The 21,099-nt window shown below is 42.8% G+C and overlaps 1 protein-coding gene across 6 annotated transcripts in view; it reads left to right on the forward strand.

Moving 5' to 3' along the window:
• Positions 1-21,099, forward strand: part of LOC129192378 (protein unc-79 homolog) — a 57,995-nt gene that overhangs the window by 20,399 nt on the left and 16,497 nt on the right. For 5 of the 6 annotated variants that reach the window (XM_054796352.1, XM_054796351.1, XM_054796353.1 and 2 more), the window contains 21 exons: positions 3,620-3,849; positions 4,652-4,823; positions 4,952-5,182; positions 6,820-7,010; positions 7,573-7,696; positions 8,956-9,096; positions 9,939-10,154; positions 10,332-10,559; positions 10,727-10,868; positions 13,152-13,231; positions 13,299-13,447; positions 13,535-13,692; positions 15,884-16,065; positions 16,296-16,497; positions 16,588-16,770; positions 17,099-17,167; positions 17,434-17,735; positions 17,833-18,015; positions 18,200-18,362; positions 19,448-19,597; positions 19,696-20,943. In XM_054796352.1, the coding sequence (XP_054652327.1) occupies positions 3,620-3,849; positions 4,652-4,823; positions 4,952-5,182; positions 6,820-7,010; positions 7,573-7,696; positions 8,956-9,096; positions 9,939-10,154; positions 10,332-10,559; positions 10,727-10,868; positions 13,152-13,231; positions 13,299-13,447; positions 13,535-13,692; positions 15,884-16,065; positions 16,296-16,497; positions 16,588-16,770; positions 17,099-17,167; positions 17,434-17,735; positions 17,833-18,015; positions 18,200-18,362; positions 19,448-19,597; positions 19,696-20,943 (4,744 nt within the window). The remainder of the gene's footprint in view (positions 1-3,619; positions 3,850-4,651; positions 4,824-4,951; positions 5,183-6,819; positions 7,011-7,572; positions 7,697-8,955; positions 9,097-9,938; positions 10,155-10,331; positions 10,560-10,726; positions 10,869-13,151; positions 13,232-13,298; positions 13,448-13,534; positions 13,693-15,883; positions 16,066-16,295; positions 16,498-16,587; positions 16,771-17,098; positions 17,168-17,433; positions 17,736-17,832; positions 18,016-18,199; positions 18,363-19,447; positions 19,598-19,695; positions 20,944-21,099) is intronic. The other variant, XM_054796354.1, reaches the window with a different exon arrangement.

Consider the following 21,099-nt stretch of genomic DNA (forward strand, 5'->3'; position numbering starts at 1 on the left):
CTGGAGTACTTCCCACAGAATTCCTCGAGGAACATGGTCGAATGCCTTCTCCACAAAACACATGTAGACTGGTTGGGCAAACTCCCATGCACCCTCAAGGACCGTGCTGAGAGTGTAGAGCTGGTCCACAGTTCCACGACCAGGACGAAAACCACACTGCTCCCCCTGAATCTGAGATTCAACTATCCGGCGGATCCTCCTCTCCAGGACCCCTGAATAGACCTTACCAGACAGGCTAAGGAGTGTGATTCCACGATAGTTGGAGCACACCCTCCGGTCCCCCTTCTTAAAAAGGGAGACCACCACCCCGGTCTGCCCATCCAGAGGTACTGCCCCGTTATCCATGCGATGCTGCAGAGTCGTGTCAACCAAGACACGCCTACGGCATCCATGGCCTTAAGGAACACCAGCCTCATCCCCCCCGGGGCCCTGCCATCGAGGAGCTTTTTGACAACCTCAGCAACCTCAGCCCCAGAGATAGGAGAGCCCACCATGAAGTCCCCAGGCTCTGCTTCCTCATAGGAAGACGTGTCGGATGGATTGAGGAGGTCTTTGAAGTATTCTTCCCACCGATGCACAACATCCTGAATCAAGGTCGGCAGCACACCATCCCCACCATACGCGGTGTTGACTGTGCACTGCTTCCTCCTCCTAAGACGCCGAATGGTGGTCCAGAATCTCTTCGAAGCCGTCCGGAAGTTGTTCTCCATGGCTTCTCCGAACTCCTCCCATGTCTGAGTTTTTGCCTCAGCGACTGCCAGAGCCGACCGCTTGTCTGCCGATACCTGTCAGCTGGTTCCGGAGTCCCATGAGCCTGATAGGACTCCTTCTTCATCTTGACGGCATCCCTCACCACTGGTGTTCACCAACGGGTTCTGGGATTACCGCCACGACAGGCACCGACCACCTTTCGGCCATAGCTCTGATCAGCTGCCTTGACAATGGAGGCACAGAACATGGCCCATTCAGAATCCTCCATCAGAACATGGTCGAAGCTCTCCGGAAGTGGGAATTCAAACTCCTTCTGACAGGGGACTATGCCAGTCGGGGACTCTCCAGTACTTTCTCTAGAGCAGGGGTCACCAACGTGGTGCCCGCGGGCACCAGGTAGCCCCCCACGACCACATGAGGTGCCCGCAAGCCTGCTTTTCATTCAGGTTTTCAGTTAATAATGAAAGAACAGTAGAAAGAAATGCATTGTGAAATACAAAATGTTATTTGTCGACACCAGCATTTTGTTAATGTTCTGGTAAAACAAGCATATTCGCTTTGTTTGGGTTTAAAATAAACTCTGAAAATATATGTTACAAAAATGAGTAGCTCTTGGCCATTTTCATTTTGCAAAAGTAGCTCTCACAAGGAAAAATGTTGGTGACCCCTGCTCTAGACACTCCAAAAAGGGTGGGTATTCTGAAATGCTATTTGGCATACAAGCACAAACAACAGTCAGGACCCATTCCCCGACTCGAAGGCGGGTTAAACTCCAACATACAGGCCTGAAGTCGGGGCGCAACAAGAATTGCCACCCTTGCCCATCGCCTCTCACTGCTGGCAACGCCAGAGTGGAACAAAGTCCATCCCTTCTCGAGAGGACTGGTTGCAGAGCCCTTGTTGTGCGTTGAGGTGAGTCTGACTCTATCTAGCCGGAACTTCTCAACCTCGTGCACCAGCTGAGGCTCTTTCTCTACCAGAGAGGTGACATTCCATGTCCCAAGAGCTAGTTTCTGTAGGCGAGGATTGGACCGCAAAGGTCCCCGCCTTTGGCTGCCACCCAGCTCACTCTGCACCCAACCCCTTTGGCCCTTGGGTGTAGGCCCGGCCACCAGACGCTCGCCATCGTGCTTTTCCTCCAGGCCTGGCTCCAGAGGAGGGCCCAGGTGTCCCGCGTCCGGGCAAGAGAAAACGTGGTCCAATGTTTTTTTTCATCATAGAGGTCGATTGAGCCACTCTTTGTCTGGTCCCTCACCTAGAACCTGTTTGTCATGGGTGACCCTATCAGCAGCATAAAACCCCCTGACAACTTAGCTCCTAGGACCATCAGGACACACAAACTCCTCCACCACGATAAGGTGGTAGCTAAGGGAGGAGTAGGCCTTTTGTATAAGTAGTAAACAGTTTAGATCTTTGGGTTCAGTTCATGAAAGATGGGCACCAAAACAAGTGTTGTGTTTATATTTTTGTTGCGTATATAATGTATAATTTGTCTACACTCCAAGAAGCGCTATTGTGTACATTATCCACATTTTACATCTACACTTTTTACATGTGGACATCTGCACTTGTCCACTGTAACAGACGCATATTACAATATGCAATAGAAGAACGTGACATTAAGAAGCGGGGGAGGACACAAACATGAGCTTTACGTTGCATTTTTAACATCTTGCTAGGTTAGCTTATTTGATGAAGAAATACAAAATGATAAAACTTACAGCTCCCACGTCTGTAGCTGACTAACCGAGAGGACTTATTTTAAGATGTGTAGCAAAGCCTGCGCTTTTTAAAATGCTGTCTTCCTTGAAGTGGTGTGCATATACACAGGACAGGCTCATCTAGCCAGGGGTGGGTCAGAGGCAGCATCATACCCATGAGGAAGGACGTTTGTCCTTCAAGACGTCATCCAAAAGAGACCGTTTGAGCTCCTCTTCTCTCAAAAGTGGAACCAAAAAACAAAGAACAAAAAAGAACAAAGAGATAATTTTTTTCACATTTAGTGGTCATAAACAGGCTCTAGTGACACATTCATCTTAGAAAATTATTTAAAAAGCATTTTTTTAAATAATAAGGGACAATTGAAAGGACATTTTGCCAAAATTTGCATGTCCAAAATAATTTAGAATTATTCACATTTTCATCTTATCACAAAGTCATGGATGAGGGTCTGATACAATAATGTGTTTAAAAGGGAGACACGTCAAATTTGAGTGTGATTGATCTGCAGATTCTCATCAATTCAAGCAACCTCTGTGCGTTGTCAGGGGAAACAGACAGACCCCCATCCGGATTTGTCCTGCAGATTTATTCGACATCCTCTCCCACATTTGCAGCAGGTTTTGCGCCACTCATCCCTGAAAGTCCTTTCAACTCCCACCTGGATTTACACCGGAGCTTTCATTATTAATTGAGGCATCCTTCCTTCCGCTGTGAAGTCATTGCGTGTCACGCTGGCCACCCTGAACACACCGTGCCCTTAAAAGATACAGTGAACATTTAGAAATGTAACATCACGCTTGGAGCAGTGCTGAAAGATGGATGATTGAAGCAGAGACGTCACCATCCGAGAACAAATATGTTAATTTGATAGGGACAACTGCATCCCTCTAATGGCACAAGATTAGAGGCTGATCAGATTAGGATGCTTCCCTCGTGCCATGCTTTTTATTTTTAGAAACCTGAGACACTGTGGGGACTCAAAAAGATTTTTTTTTTAAATCCAGCAGATGTGGAGCGATGGATGTTTGTCAGCAAGATGCATATTAAAAAGATTTATGACGTATGAGGCTTTGAAAGAAGCATGTCATGAGACTTCATCTGCTGTGAATGTAACATAATTGACAGGCAACAGAAATATGCAGCGACTGTGTCCTTCCTCCACTGACTCGGCCCTGTGTCTTCTCAGAACTGTAGCTCTCACGTCAGAAGGGCTGTGGTCACCTGCTTCTCGGCCGGTTGCTGTGGGCGCCATGGCAACCGGCCTGTCCGCTACTGCAAGCGTTGCCATGTCAACCACCACAGCAGCGAGGTGGGGGCTGCGGCGGAGACCCATCTGTACCAGACTTCCCCTCCTCCGATCAACACCCGGGAGTGCGGGGCAGAGGAGCTCGTTTGCACCGTGGAAGCTGTTATAAGGTGCATTCACATCTCTCTCATGGTGTTAATGGGGTTTTATTTTAAGCAGTATCAGAATACTCTTTATACCTGTCCTGGGGTGCACTTTTGGCCAAAACACCTGCACAATAATGATAATCCAATGCAAGGGGTTTGTCAAGAATGATGACTTTACAAACATAACAACGCTCAGACATTAATTTAATATTATAGGTGTGTATCATACTAAGTGGCCTTTTCAAAGCTGGATGATTACATTACAGCCCTTGATAGATGTTTTAAAAATTACTCTTGATTTTTTGATAGTGCCTTGTGATTGTGATTGAATTTAATTGTAGATTAAATTAAATGTAATTAATTGGAAATAAGGGAAACATATAACATTAAATGTAATTAAATATTACAATTAAACATTTTGAGTCATTATTTTTCTTTTTTGATTGGCTGGAGGAACTCACACTGTTGTACTGCCTCTGAATAACCCATGGATGCTCCGTTTGCCAAATCTGGTTCCTTTCCTGCTAAGAGTCTGCCATTATGATTATTATTTTGGTTGTAGATTACAGTGCTGTAGAGACACGCTTTTTGAGAGCTGTTTTGGTCAGCTTATTTAGTTCAATGTAAATAACAAAATATTTCAAACAGCTCTCAGTATGATTTGGTGCTTTGCTTTTTTCTTTTTTTTTTTTACACCACTGCAATCTCCAACCACAATAGCAAACACATGCTAAATTGGATCTCATTAGATTGTTTACCCAGTGTCCCTAATGGTGTGTGTAATGTGTTCAGGGAGTATATCTTTTATTAACCTGCTTCTCTCCAGCCTGCTCAAGGAGGCCGAAATTCATGCTGAACAACGCGAGTTTGAGCTGAACAGACGTCGTCAGATGGGCTTGTCCTCCTCCCACCACTCTCTAGACAACATAGAGTTCGATAACAAGGAGGATGACCAGCACGACCAGCGCCTCCTCAGCCAGTTTGGTATCTGGTTTCTGGTGTGTACTGAAGCCCTGCTGCCTTGTCTGTCAATAACAGGGAGGCATGAGATAAGGATATGCATGTCACATGACCACCTTATCAGGGCTATATGGCTTTCTACTCTGCTTTTCTGAACTTGACTTAGGTGAGCCTGTGTACCCCCAATGAGAACACGCCCACCGAGAGTCTGGCCCGGCTGGTCAGTATGGTCTTCCAGTGGTTTCACTCTACCGCCTACATGATGGATGATGAAGTCGGAAGTCTGGTGGAGAAGCTGAAGCCACAGTTTGTCACCAAGTGGTTGAAGACAGTGTGCGAAGTCCGCTTTGACGTCATGGTCATGTGTCTCCTGCCAAAACCTGTAGAGTTTGCCAGGGTAAAGTCACACAATTGGAAAAGTATACCACAAAATACCTCCTTTAAATTATTTAAAATTGCACACAGACATGTGTGTAGTTTGTGTGCTCATATTATAACAGAAAACAATTATTTGGGCCTTACAAAATTATTTAGTAAAATGCTCAGTTTGTATAATTTAGTATTTTCATATAAAAGCCTACACAAGCTACTTTTTCATATGCTGACAGAAAGGTCTAATCATATGTATATGGCATACATTATATAAAAAATATATGGCACACCTGTACTAATATGATGAAAATTTGCATACTTTTGAGTAGCAGTCCAGCATGGTAGTCCGGCATAATACATTATTTCTTCACACAGAGTGGCATCTTTGTGGCCATACTAATTTGCATATCTTTCACATAATAGAATGTAAGTTCAAGTGTATAAGATTTGAGGTATTTGTGTTCATGCTGAATTAGAAACTTAAAACTGCACAATACAGCAGAAAGACCTTAAAGAATGCGATATTTGCTGTAATAATTATCTGCTGTAACATACTATCATGTAGTTAAAGTTAATAACACTAGTAATACAGCATCTTATCTTATCTCACCAACCACATGAGGCACCTGCAAGCCTGCTTTTCATTCAGGTTTTCAGTTAATAATGTGAGAACACTAGAAAGAAATGCATTCTGAAATACAAAATGTGAGTTGTAGATACCAGCATTTTCTTAATGTTCTGGTAAAACAAGCATATTTGGTTTGTTTGGGTTGAAATACGCTATGAAAATAAATGCTGCAAAAATGAGTAGCTCTTGGCAATTTTCATTTTGTAAAAGTAGCTCACACAAGGAAATACGTTGGTGACCCCTGGTATAGCCAAAAGTAAATAAAAAAATTTACACTTAATCTATGTGATCGGTATCGGTATCGGCCGATTTCACTCGTGGATAATCGGTATCGGCAGCATAAAACCCTGATTGGAGGATGCGTACACGTTTTGTCTGAGTTTTGTTTCGGATGCAGAAAAATGCGTTTGGTGCACAATGAAGTGTACTTCGGGAACCACAGCAGCTGAAACGTTAGTTCCACTGTTTTATATAGTTTCTTTAATCGTCTTTGGAGCACACTTTTGCGTGTCACAAAATGGTGATGCGCAAACGGGCTGAAATTTACATCAGATCATGTTTTATACACAACGGAAACAAAGAAAGTATTTGACACTGTTTCCCCTGTTTATTCAACGTGTTTGCAGCATATCTTTATATGGTTATAGTGTCAAATCACTGTGGTCTGTGCGTTATGCCCCTCAAAATGATAGCACCCTCCCTGGTACCGCTTACAGGAGAATCACCCATATATGAGTACACCTGTAAAACTGGAACCTTAAAACTGCACTGTTTAGCGGCCTCTTAGGATATGGACCAAAATTTTGGTTGAAAAACTGCATTTGGGCTCAGTCTAGAGTTACTATATCGCACTATATCGCATATATATAGTATACTGTTAGTACAAGAGTATACAGGATCCAGATGAAGAACCCTGGAAATTACCTCATGATATAAACTACATGCTCAAAGACAGAAACTATGATGAATGTAATGGTGATACTGGACAAGAAGAATGTTTGGCACTAATGAAGTCTGTGCACATATTTCTTCAGGTTGGAGGTTATTGGGACAAGTCCTGCAGCACCGTGACCCAGCTGAAGGAGGGTCTGAACCGTATCCTGTGTCTGATCCCCTACAACGTCATCAGCCAACCCCTGTGGGAATGCTTCATGCCCGAGTGGCTAGAGGCCATCCGCACGGAGGTGCCCGACCACCAACTCAAAGAGTTCCGGGAAGTCCTCAGGTACACATCCAACCATCATTCAAGTATCTAAGTACATATTTGGGTAAGTAAGTAAAGCTTTGTTATTGTAGGGTGTGATCATTTTAATCCATGCCAATATTGTCCCAGTTTTGTCAAACACCTTCAGCTAAAGTGGGGCAGTGCATAAATAAGTTTTTCAAGAAACAGGATATGGTCAGAATGTGGGACAGCTTGTCACTGCAAACCTTTACAAATTTGATAATATAGGTATGTGTTTCAAGGTCTAATCTATGGTCATCCATAGAGCCAGATCTTGTCATGTCTGTATTTAGTCAGGTTTTGTCATAGAAAACAGTATGGCTCTGCAAGGCAATGCTCCTCAATCTTCCCACCTAACCCTTTCTAACATATTTATCAAATTTTGAATTATAGTACCTAGCCGCATTCTGTTGACATGTCCACAGCCTTGGATAAACACTTGTTGTAGGGCTTCCTCCAACTCAACTTTCTTCCCTTTCAAATTCTATGCTACCACTGCATTTGATGGTTGTGCAGAAGTATTACATAATTAACATCATTCTCTCCTGGCTTGTTCATGCAGCAAGATGTTTGACATTGAGCTGTGCCCCCTCCCCTTCTCCATGGAAGAAATGTTTGGCTTCATCAGTTGCAGATTCTCCGGCTACCCAGCATCTGTGCAAGAGCAGGCTCTACTGTGGTTGCATGTATGCATACACACACAAGACACACACACATTCTTGACCATCCTGTGGTTCTGTCCACAGCGCGTGTGAATTGAACAGGTTGTCGTAGCGTGTCAAGTCTGGGCAGGAGCCTGCTGAATATGGATCTGGGTCACAGAATGAGACTGACACAGAGAGGAGAGATTTTGGCTTTCATCCCATATGCACTCAGAGCTTGCTGCCATGGATCATTTTCAAGTTTTCTGACAGAACTGTGATGGAGAGATTGCATTCATTTAGCTTTCGTAAATAGGTCAGATTGAGATCACACAGAGAGGTAGTGCTCAGTATGACACTCTTATGTATTTACATCATATAGTACCTGTACTAAGTTTAAAATGACTTACAGTATATACAAATCAAAAAGAGCTGTAAAGTCATTATTTTTTTTATTTGTCCAGATTTTGATTTTAAAACATCATAGGCGATGTAAAGCAGGCTGTAAGAATGTGCTGCACATAGTGTACATAGTGTACATCAGGAGCAGTGAAATGCAGTGAGGTTCATGGTTGGTGAGGCACTGACTCCTTTGGAGTTCCAGCTCCCAGTTTCCAGCTCACACACGCCCCTGCCAGGATGAGGTGGAGTAGTAGTCCAGTGCCATAATCCATTTTTGTGTGTATTTTATTGTTTATTGTTGTTATTAGCAACAATAATGATGCCACACTTACATGAAAGACATTACACAGGCTGTAGAAAGTTATGGTGTATAATACATTACATGTTTCTCCAACATTACATTGACATGCTGACACTCAACACTCACTGAGTGCACTCAGACGGTAGGCTGGGCGTGCTCACCAAGCCGAGAAGAGACGCTCGCAGCAGCCTCATCTTAGGTTTCTGCCCGGTACTTGATGAGGAAATGTGCAAATTCATCAATTTGTACTTATAAAACAGTTAATCTGAAAAACATGAATACTTATTTTATGTCATCATTATTATTTTGTTTGTTTTCCATCATCTCACCTCACCTGACTGCACGTCACTGACCAGAAGTGTTCAATATGTGGCCCTGGGACCATTTTCGAGCAAGCTGTGTGTCAAAAATAGTCATTTTTATTAATGGAAGATCTTTGCCATTCATTGGAGGTCCTGTGAAAAGTTGGTAAACCAGTACATGTATATGACAATTTGCGTGATGGATGTGTGAGGAAACAAAATCTAGATAATTATAGCTTATAGCAGTTTATAGCAGTTTCAATGGCCTCTTGATGATAATGTGTATTGTTTGTTCCTAGGTGCTATCAGAGCTGGATATCGTTGTGCCACTCCAGCTGCTCATTGGGATGTTCTCGGATGGTGTGAACTCTTTGAAGGAGCTAGCCAATCAGAGGAAAGCACGTGCCTCCGATCTGACTGGCAACACTGGACCTCGCCGGGTGAGGAAGACAAAGTGATATTGCATTGCCATAACAGCGTGTGTATATTATATTATTTTATCATTCACCGTTTCAAACATATATTCAAACATGTCCCAGTGTGAAGCTTATTGAATGGACAGTTTGGTTTTGGAAAACCTTGTCACATTTGAACTGTCGTTGTTGGGTTTGATTTTCCATTCACCGTGATTGCTGGAAGTTGCCATGGTAACTGCCAATGTCTAAATATAGATCCCTTAAAGGGCTTAATTTAACTCAACTGAGATGCACTGTAGATGTAACACTCCCTTTAATCATGTTTTGTAACTGGACATTTGAGGGTTGAGGTTTAGCACTTTAAAGTTCAGCATGTTGCATCATGACTTTTATTTCAGGGAGCTCATTGAAACAGTTATACACCGTATAGCAAAAGCGTTAATGTTTTGGGGAATTGGAATGGTGTACGAGGGCCCCAAACATGGAGCGGCCCCTGGGCATTTGCAAAATTTTGAAATGTTTCGATATGTGACGTCATACATGTTAAGATACAAAACATTTCCCAGTGAAAGTTCAATAAGCTTGTGTGGTTGTATATTATTGTACAGTAGTCTTAACATTTTTTTGAAGTAATAATTATTATATTTGTGTTCTGTGAATTCTGTGAACTCAAACTTGGTTAGGGCAGAGTGGGGGGCCCTTCATAATGTTTATGGGGGAATATGACCCAGCTGTATAGTAAACATTAAGAAGAGATTTCATTTAATCCAACTACCTTGTAAACTGCCACCAGCATTGACAAATGTAAGAACACTAACACATGCACGATATTTCACGACATGCAATGCTGTCGTCTGTCTGTTCAGGTGAGTGTGGTGTCAGATCCAGGGCGTCGTGGGCAACACAACACCCTCAGCCCGTTCCCTAGTCCATTCAGGAGCCCGTTCCGCAGTCCACTACGCTGCAGTCCTTTTAAAAACCTGGGCCATGCCACTGGCCACTGTGCCTTAGATTTAGACTGTGACGATGACGACATGAACCTTGGCTGCTTCATCCTCATGTTCGACCTCATCCTAAAACAGGTAACCTCATTATGTCAAACACAGAAGTGTAATGAGGGGGCCATATATAGTTCTCACTCATGTCGAAACAATGCAACAAAAGGATGACAATCATACCCACAGGTGGGATATTGAGATTTGTCCATCATGCTCCACTTCCCGTCTTTTTAACGGTCATCGTCTCGTCTGTTGTCCCAGATGGAGCTGCAGGATGATGGCGTGATGCTCGGCCTAGACACCAGCCTAGGGAAAGATATTGTGGGGATCATCAACAATGTCTTCCAGGCCCCGTGGGGGGGCTCACACACCTGCCGGAAGGATGAAAAGGCCTTGGAGTGCAGCCTTTGCCAATCCAGCATCCTGTGTTACCAGCTGGGCTGCGAGCTCTTGGAGAGACTGACCCCCCGGGAGGAGATTCGCCTGGTGGTGAGAGACACAGCATGCATTTTTATACCACTGAATGTTAATGAACCCTGGTATCTAGCCAGCTAAAGCTTTAAATAGCATGCTATGTCCCAAACCACAGTGCGATGCTCATCTTCACTGGCATTACAAACATGTGACAGGCATATTTCTGCTGATATTCTCTGCAGGAACCGACAGATAGTTTAGAGGAAACCTTACTAGTGCCTCAGACAGATTTTTCCCTTGGGGCGGAGAACGGAAGCGAGGAAGGAGACAACCCGAGTATAGCACACACTGACAACCCCAGCAACCATTCTCCTGATGATGCACGTGAGTGTCGGCTCCATACAGCATGTTGTCGCAGTACTAACGATGCACAAAAATAACATCACATGCGGCTAAATAAACAATAGCTGAAGTCTCTACGCCCCTGAAGTGCTGACAGGTGCATCTGTGGAACATATTCTGCCTCATTGATGGAATATTTAATGCATGGATGCTGACAGGCAAGCAACAGCAATTATGCTATTGTCCCTTCATAAAACGTTGTATGGCTTTTTTTCTGTTTGTTTTAAAAATACACAATAGCAGTCAAACAACAAAATGTGCAACTTGTTCAGGATGCATGGACTTTTAATTTACCAGCCCAAACACTTAAAGGTTCCCAATTTGTTCTCGAAAAGTTGAGCTCACAATGAGATCATGAACAGAAACGGCCCACAGATACAGTACAGTAGATCCCTGCTTATTCACTGTTCAGCATTGGCAACCCCCCGTATTCGTGGAAGTCTTTTCTCTGTTTTGAATTGTAAAAAAAAAATGTTAAAAATGGTATTAAATAAGTTAAACTGCTCATTTCATGGCATTTTAAATTATATTGTATCCCAGTGGGGCACTATAATTTTAAAAATAAAATCTCAATTTGTGTACTGGGAAAATCTGAATTCTTCTCTTGGCCAATACGCTCAATTCAACAGCCTCCTCCAACTATGCCTACCCTGTTGCGATTGGCTAGGGGTCGAGGGTCGGCCCCCATCCCCACCACTGCTCAGAATTACATAGAGACACGCCCCCTCAACCGTTTACTTTGGTTTGGTTTGGTTTGGTTTAGTTTATTTGAACATGAAGGTTACAATGGAATACATCTCGTGAATCATTCTTTGACAGTTCCACATGTCCAAAAGGAGTAGGAAGAAGCAAAGCTTATTTAATCCTACCCCCCATCCATTCTACATCTAGTACAGTACATGTAGTTCACTTCCTGGATTCCATGTCATGTTTTCAGTGATAGTCAGGATAACACATAATAGATAACGGTGAGATAGCCCTCCCCCCAAAAAAAGAAAGAACATTAATAATAATAATAATAATGATGACAATACTAAATAAATAAATAAATAAATAAGAACAAAGCTTTTTTTTCTTTTTTTTCCCTTTCCTTTTTTTTTTTTCTTTTTTTTTTTTTTAAACACAACAAAGAAAATTATAAAAAAAAAAATAAAATAAATAAATAAATAAATAAAAATACTTTCTAATGGTTAAAATACTTTCTAATGGTTAACAGCAAACAGTAAAGAAGAAGAAAAAGAATATTTGATATCATTGGATGAATATTGGAGAATCTGGCGTGTTCACGGAACAACTGTCTGTGAAATGGCAAGTAGGTCTCCCCGAAAACAAAAAATCTTCACTTTGCTGCCTAACTCTGGTTTAGATACCCAATTCTTAGATCTGAAAAACACTTTCTGGCAGCCATTTTCAAGAAAAAGCAAGTCATGGTACTGAGCTGAAGTCACCAGAGTTGTCAGACATGGACTTTCTAAAGTTGTGACGTAACAAATTCAAAAGAGCTCGTGGAAATCTTGTCAAATTCTCATACCCAACCGTTCACAAGATTTAGGAGTGGCACCGAAATGAAAGCAGAGATAAACAAAAAACACACCAACCTCTTGATATGGCACATCCACATCATGTAGAACAAGACAACAACATGTTAAACATATGCATGAGTCTGAAAAGTTGGGAATGTAGGATAGGGCCCCTTTAAATAGACAGTGGTTTGATGGCGCTATCTGCTGGGGGGAAAAGAGTGCCGCTGTTATGAATCCAGCAGAGGGTGCTGTCTCACAAGTTAATTCAGTCAAGATTTTCCAGCAGAATGATGCTTTGGCAAGTAATATGATATAACTGCACATTTTTTAAGTACAATACTGTTTACTGTATGTCTGTCATTGTTTCTTAAAAAGTTTTAAATGTGTTGAATAACTTGGAGATGCAGGTTCAGTATTAAAAATAGGCATTTTTAGGGCTTTGGGTACATCCATTATTCAAGTTTGTTAGCCATTCGTTGGGGGTCTTAGAAATAGCAAGGATCTACTGTATCTTAGGATCAATTTCCACTTTTATATGCGGTTTCTGAGGACATTTCCATTTGTAGTATTTGCATAGAATCAGGTTCATTTTGTTCAAATGAAATGCTTACAGGCAAGCTATTGAAGTGTTTGTTTTTCTCAAGAGGATACTGCAAGTTTGAATGCAGCATTGTCATTCTGTTTGATTCTGGACTACAAGTGGTCAAAATGTCTCAAATTTTGAACTTCTTGTTCCCGCCAGCTATGAAAAATAACTCAGACAAGCGATTCTCCTACCAGCAACTTCCTGTGTCTTTGAAACTGATATACACCATCCTGCAGGTAAAAGAGAACATGAAATCATCTTGAGGCTTTTGTGGTTTACTTCTGTTGCTTTTTTTTTTTCCAGGAAATGTCCAAGTTTGAAGAGCCTGACATCTTGTTCAACATGTTAAACTGCTTGAGGATCTTGTGCCTGCATGGGGAGTGTTTGTACCTTGCGCGCAAGGATCACCCCCAGTTTCTGGCTTACATCCAGGAGAAGATGCTCATCCCAAGGTGTGTGCTGATGCCCCTCTTTCTGAACCACGCTTGGAAATATACTGTATGATCACAGGGGCTAGTTTAGTCTTTTTTGTGTTTCAGTCTGTGGTCTATGTTGAAGTCAGAGTTTTGTCAGCTGGCCTCTCTAGCGGTGCCCCAGCTCCTCCACGCCCTTTCTCTGTCCCATGGAGCAGACATCTTCTGGAACCTCATCAACACAAACTTTAACAGCAAAGACTGGAAAATACGATTTGAAGCAGGTATATTCATTTTGTTCTTATGCCCTCAGCTGATTGTAAGGATGATTTCATATAAAAATGATAAATCATATATTCTCAAGGTTACGGCGGAGTATTAAGGCCACGTTGGAAAAAAAAATCATAGATTTTGAGAATAAAGTCGTAAATTTACGAGAAAAAAGTCATACATTTACGAGAAAAAAGTCATAATATTAAGTGTCATCGTGTCATATGTGTCATATGCGTCATATGTGTCATATGCGTCATATGTGTTGGAGGGAAAATAGAGCTTAGCTCTTCAGGAAGGAAGGAAACTTTCCTCATGCTTCAGGCAAGCTTTTACTTAACGTGGCAGCAAAACAGAGCAGTTGAGCACAAACAGATTAGCATGTTTAGCACTTCTCACTTCCGCCTTCCTTACCCCGCCCCCTCCACATGTCCAAGGCCAAAGGTGACATAAGTTCCCCTTTTCATAGCTGTCTCATGCAATTCCTGTAACATAAAGTTAAGATTTTTTTCTTGTAAATTTACAGCTTTGTTCTCATAATATAAAAGTTTTTTCTCTTAAAGTCGTAAATTATTTTAATCTGCCGTCGTAACAGGCATTGCCTGAGACAGCTATGAAAAGGGGGGATTTATGTGATCTTTGGACTTGGGCATGTGGAGGGGGCGGGGTAAGGAAGGCGGAAGTGAGAAGGGCTAGACATGCTAATCTGTTTGTGCTCAACTGCTCTGTTTTGCTGCCACGTTATAAATAAAAGCTTGCCTGAAGCATGAGGAAAGTTTGGTTCCTTCCTGAAGAACTATGCTCTATTTTTCACGTAATATTGACACATAATATTACGACTTTATTCTCGTAAATTTAGAACTTTATTCTCGTAATATTAAGACATTTTTCTCATAAAAATGTCTTAATATAACTTTCTTCTTGTAATATTACAACTTTTTTCTCATAAATTTACGACTTTATTCTAAATTTATCCTAAATTTATGACAATAAAGTCATAAATTCACGACTTTTTTTCTCCTAAATTTCTGACTTTCTAAATTCAATTTACGACGATAAATTAAGAGGTAGAGGAGAACTTTGTTTCTGCCCATTTCTCTTTAAGGCTGCTGAAAAATCACAATTGATGAGGTACACCTGCACAATCTAACAAGATCCAATACATTTACTTGATCAAAATATGTGCCTTTACTTTTGATTGACATACAATTATATTGAAAGCTTACCAATATAATTGTTATAGTAGCTTCATGAAGACAAATACATTCCCCACAATATTATGAATATAGTCATTTTACACTGCTACAAAATAAAATATTACCCGTCACAATAAAACCAGTCTGACAGTCTAAAGGAAGATGCAGCTTGATACAGCTCTTGTCTTGAGTCTCATTACAGTGGGTGTGCAATTGCACCTAATGATGTGGCCAGTAAATATATTCGCATACAGTACACTGTCGTCATCATGGTTCAAGAAAGTTCCCTCTCATGACGAACTGCGTGAAATGTTTTCATCTGTATGAGTAAACCATTAGAAGAAGCCCCCTCCCCCTTATATAACATACATCCTACAACACTGCCCACATCTCCTCCCTTGTTGTCATGGTTACAGTGCGGCTCGAACACCGAGCAAATACGAATAGACGGATTGATGTGACTTTGATTTTTTTTTTTTTCCCACCGTATGATTGGCTGTCAGATGACCTTGGGAGAGTCACGGACATGTCCTCTGATGGATAGGCCAAAACAGACCTTGTCCTTGTAGTCGTATAAACAAATTGGGCAGTGTGTTCAGGCTAGTGTGTTTATAGTATACCTACATTTAAAAAATATAAACTTATTACGACATCATTGTTTCCACGTCACAAAGTAACCTCCTTGTCCGGAAAAAATGCTTAGTATTGGCTATGTTTTTTACTTGAAATTGTGACCCACAGGCCATGCAAATGTTTGAGCTCCTACACTGACACCCAATGGTCATTCTTATGTACTGCAGCAATTACAGCAAAATCACTAAAAACTTGCATAGTTTTAAGCAAATGTTCCTTATTAATTGTGAACTGTGTAATAATTGTTGCATTTCAATTAAAATCCTCCATATTTAGGTAAAGACATTCATCAGTAACCTCATTGTATATCTGTTAACAGTATCTTGGTAATAACATTTGCGACTGTGTCTGACAACATTGTGATTAAATCTCACAGTGGAGAAGGTGGCAGTGTTGTGTCGCTTCTTGGACATTGGTGCCGTGACTAAAAACCACCTGCTGAAGTACTCCCTGGCACACGCTTTCTGCTGTTTCCTGGCTTCAGTGGAGGACGTCAATCCGGCTGTGGCAACCCGAGCTAGACTGCTGCTGGACACCATCAAGAGGCCAGCACTGCAGGTGAACACCTCTCACAGCCATTCAAAACATGCAGTGCACTACACCACTACACTACTGCAAATGAGCTCCACATAATAAATATATAGATAAGCAGTTAAATGAGTATCTCTTTGACAGCATCAGAGGGTGACCATTATTATCATTGAGAGTGTAGATTTTTTTTAATACAACCCAGTGGGTTATGCAGTTGTGCCTAATGTATTGATTTTATGTTTTTGTGTTCTATGCAGGGTTTGTGCCTCTGCCTGGATTTCCAGTTTGACACTGTTGTGAGGGATCGGCCCGTCATCCTCAGCAAACTCCTGCTGCTTCACTTCCTGAAGAAAGACGTACCTGCTCTCAGCTGGGAGTTTTTTGTTAACCGCTTTGAAACATTATCACTGGAGGCTCAGCTGCACCTGGACTGCAACAAGGAGTTCCCTTTCCCTACTAGTATGTGTCTTTAACACGCACCCCTCACCTGACGTCATTATACTTGTGACAGCAGCATCACAACTGAAGTACTAACTTTTCACTTGACAGCCATCACAGCAGTGCGAACCAACGTGGCCAACCTGAGCGATGCAGCAATGTGGAAAATACGACGGGCACGCTTTGCCAGGAACCGGCAGAAGAGTGTGCGGTCGCTTCGTGACAGTGTGAAGGGCGGCCCGCCAGAATCCAAACGGGCCTTCTCACTCCCCGAGTCCCTGAGCAACCGTCTCTGTAAGTCGTTTGGATCAGCCACTCTGTACAGAACACTCAAATGTATATTGTGGCATTATCATTCAGTCTGTGGTCACGTACACACTGAATGAATTGACTCTGAAGCCAATCTAGAACTACTCAATGTGTATCACCATCCTGGTGAAATCCTGTTGTTTTGTATTTGCAAATGCTATTTGACCAACATCCACCACGTCCTTATGTTTGCCATTTCTCTGTTGCTCTTGCATCCTGTTTTTACGTGTCTTAAACATGTTTATGTGTGTCTTGTGGTACCTGCCACTCCCACTGTACATCCTAAATCGTGTTTTTCAAATTTGATTTGTAGCTTTAAGGCTTACCAGGCAGGAACACTCTGCCCCAACGCTTGGAGATATGATAGAGAAAGTCCTACCAGGTAAATAAAAATACAAATATGAAACATGAATTATTAATGAATACTATGCACCTTATAGTGGATGAAAGCTTGTTTGACAATAGTGCTCAGACATAACATTTATGCAATATTGAAAAAAGGGCTTCTGGAGATATTGCTCCTAACTTTTGCTGATGTTACCTGATAAAATGTTGCGTATGCATTATACCTGCCCTAACAGAGAAGGCGCAGGATGATACACTCCCTTGTGTTATCACGCTTCCTAATATTGCGCCCTGATGCTTCAGGCTCTCTTGCTGGCCAGACGCCATCCCCTGAAGATGACACAATCATAAGAGACCTTCTCCCCGAGGACGCCGGCATAGACCACCAAACTGTCCACCAGCTTATCATGGTGCTCATGAAATTCATGGCCAAAGACAAGAGCAGTGCCGAGGCTGACATCGGCAGCGCCAAGGCCTTCAACACAGTGAAGCGTCACCTATATGTGCTGCTGGGTTACGACCAGCAGGAGGGCTGCTTTATGATTGCACCTCAAAAGATGCGCACCTCGACATGCTTCAACGCTTTCATTGCTGGCATTGCACAGGTGACTGACATCTTACATAAACCATCACTTTTTTTATTGACTCTGTAGTATAATACTGTGCTATGCCAGCCAATACATTTAATGACATTTTTCTCAGGTTATGGACTATAACATCAGTTTAGGGAAGCAGCTGCTTCCCCTGGTGGTCCAAGTCTTGAAGTACTGCACATGTCCTCAGCTGAGACACTATTTCCAGCAGCCACCTCGATGCTCTCTTTGGGCACTGAGGCCACACATCAGGCAGATGTGGCTCAAAGCCCTGTTGGTCATACTCTATAAGGTACTATTTGGAGTTTGCGTGGAAAGCTTCTCACATTTCTTTTATTGTACTGAGCAAATGGTAAATTACCCAAATTACCAGCATATTTACAATAACCAGACACAACAGGCTGAACGTTTAATGCAGCACTTGTAATTAGATTGTCCTCCTGCACCAAATAAAATGTCATGTTTGTGTGCTTCAGTACCCTTACAGAGAAATGGACGGAAGTAAAGTTGTCCTCCACCTGATCCACATTACCATCAACACCCTGAATGCCCAGTATCACAGCTGTCGTCCCCACGCCACAGCCGGTCCCCTCTACAGCGACAACTCCAACATGAGCCGCTACAGTGAAAAGGAAAAAGGTGAAAATGCTCAGCTTGAGCACAGACGTCAATCGGGACCGTTGGCAGAATGTCCTAAAAATTAAATGGAGTCTTATGCATTTTTCATGATATCATAAGATTAAGAGCGTGCCGTCACCCCTCAGGCTCAAACATTTGTCACTGGTGAAATCAATGAGGGAACAGCTACATTTAGAATCTTAATAGCTCAACTGAGGCAAAACTCTATTCCATATTCAGAATTACAACCTGTCTGAAGGAAATGTAGGGTCTGAACATGTTGTTATATTCAGGTTTCTGCTGAATATGTCTTATGTGAAACATTTATTTCAAATCACATAAGATCACCATCTACGTGTATCCCAGGCGCTGTAATGGTACACTCTTGGCATGGGTTCGGTTCGATTATTGTGATTTACTCGCTGTGGCAACCCCTGACAAGGAAAAACAGTGGGGAAAAAAAAGATTGCTATGAATGCATGGAAGGAAAGGAAACAAAGACTATAAACAGGAAGTTGTGTGCAAAAACACAAATGTGTTTGAGAATATAGCACTCTTCAGTGGAGGTAAGGATTGGAACTTGACAACCTGAGTAAGCATTTGCTTGGTTTAAGAGTGTTTTGAAATTTGTGGCTATATAGCATGGTTATGTGAAAAAATCTAAAATCCACTCATAAACTGCTGCACATAAAAGGGTGAAAATCTGGCAAAACATACACTTGAGTCACATGGTTTACAAGATTTACCACCATTAATACACACCATTAAGGGACTGACAAGCACGTGTGTAAAATGTCATCAAGATTGGTTGATACAAACATGGCCACCATCAAGCAAAATGTCTTTGAGGATATCTGTCAAGGCTCCTGGCTAATTTTGTTTCTTTGTGCGGTTGCCAAAATACGCACGATGCATACTCTGCACGTAGGGCGGCTCTGATATCTGTATTACATTACTTTTCGTATTTTGAGCACAACCCACAGTGGGCGCCACCAATGTCTGTACAGTCATGTGAAAACATTTCAACATCCAATGCGTTGTCCTTTTTCAGCTCTATGCATAAAAAGGCAACAATTTTACTGAGCGGTTTCTTCCGTGTATTTTAGAGGAGGATAGCGTATTTGATGAGTCCGATGTTCATGACACACCCACGGGCGCTGCCAACAAGGAGTCACAGACCTTCTTTGCCCGCTTGAAGAGAATTGGTGGCAGCAAGTCTGTGAAGTACCAGCCTGTAGAGCTGAATGCAAAGAAAAGTAAGAGCCTAAGCAATCAAGTCACCTTCACCTTGATTTTTCTTCATAGCATATTTTGTTTTCTTGATGTCTTATTTTTGTACGCTTTTCTGCTTCAGGTGAAATTGAGCTGTCAGAGTACCGGGAAGCCAGCGCCCTTCAGGACAGCATCCTGCACTGTGTAAGAGAGGAGAGCACTAGGAAGAAGCGTCTGCAGGCCATGAACAAGCAGAAATCTCTGGACATTTCCAACACTGACTCAATCCTCTTCAACCTGGACGAACATCGACGCAAATCCTGCATCGACCGTTGCGACTTGCAGGCACCCCCTGTGGTCCTGCCCCCATCCGTCCCAGCCCACAGCAGACGGCACGGCAAAGGATCCTCCGATGGCTCTTCGGTTCGAGTGGAGGGCGGCGATGCCGTAGCTCGACGAGGCTCTCGAGGCGGACATTCTGACACCTCTAAGCCCGTCATACCGGAGGTCCGCCTCAGCTGTATGGAGACCTTTGAGGACAGGCTGGATCGGGGCTCTGCTGGGGGGTCAGCTGCAGGGAAGGAGGACACAGACCTTATTGATCTCTCCTCTGACTGCACCTCCATTCCGGAAAAACACTCGCTGCTCTCCATGTCTGACACTGACTCTTTAGTCTTTGAATCCTTACCTCCACTTAGGATTGTTGAGAGTGATGAAGACTTTGACCTCAACACCTTAATAGGCACAAAGTTCAATGGGAGTCCAAAAGTTCTGGCCTCCCCTGCAAGTAGCAACACCTTGCGGCTGTCCCCCGTAGTTCAGGTCAGTGTCGAGGACTGCTCCAGTGACAAAAAGATTCCAGACCTTCTGACAGGAGAACAAGGCTCAGAGGATTTGCTTTTGGAGAAGAGGCTGACACCCTCCAGCTCCTTCGAGTTGCCTGAGCGACTGGAAAACATCTGCCATGAGAGCCCCATCATGACCCTGAAGCAGAAGAGAGACCTACTGAGGAAGACCCCACATGTGCCTGACACCTCACTAGACGACACTTTTGGGATGTCTGAGGAAGCGAAGGGTTCCAGTCCCTCTGGCAGGACGATCTTCTTGGACATCCCGGAAGACAACTTAGAACCTTTATCCTCACCGGAGAAAAGCAATGATGAGGAAGAGGATGGGGACGATGAGGAAGACGACGACATGGGCGATGAAGCCGACAGCGACCCCAAACCTCACGATGGTGATGACAATGACGAGGCAGAGTTTAAGATCCAGATCGTTCCTCGCCAACGGAAGCAAAGGAAGATAGCTGTGAGTGCCATCCAGAGGGAGTACTTGGACATCTCATTCAACACGTTTGATAAACTTGGCACAGAGCAGGCCACAGACCCTGGTGAGTCAGAAAGAAACCACAACTATGGCAGTGTTCTTGTTGAAAGTTGTATATCTAAAAAACATACATACCGATTTGAAAAACGAAGCATATTCCGTAGTTTGGTGTAGTCAGCTAGGATAGACTAGGATAGACAGCACCCCGCAAACCTGAACA

Source organism: Dunckerocampus dactyliophorus, chromosome 13 (assembly GCF_027744805.1).
Source record: "Dunckerocampus dactyliophorus isolate RoL2022-P2 chromosome 13, RoL_Ddac_1.1, whole genome shotgun sequence".
NCBI classification, from domain to species: Eukaryota; Metazoa; Chordata; class Actinopteri; order Syngnathiformes; family Syngnathidae; genus Dunckerocampus; species Dunckerocampus dactyliophorus.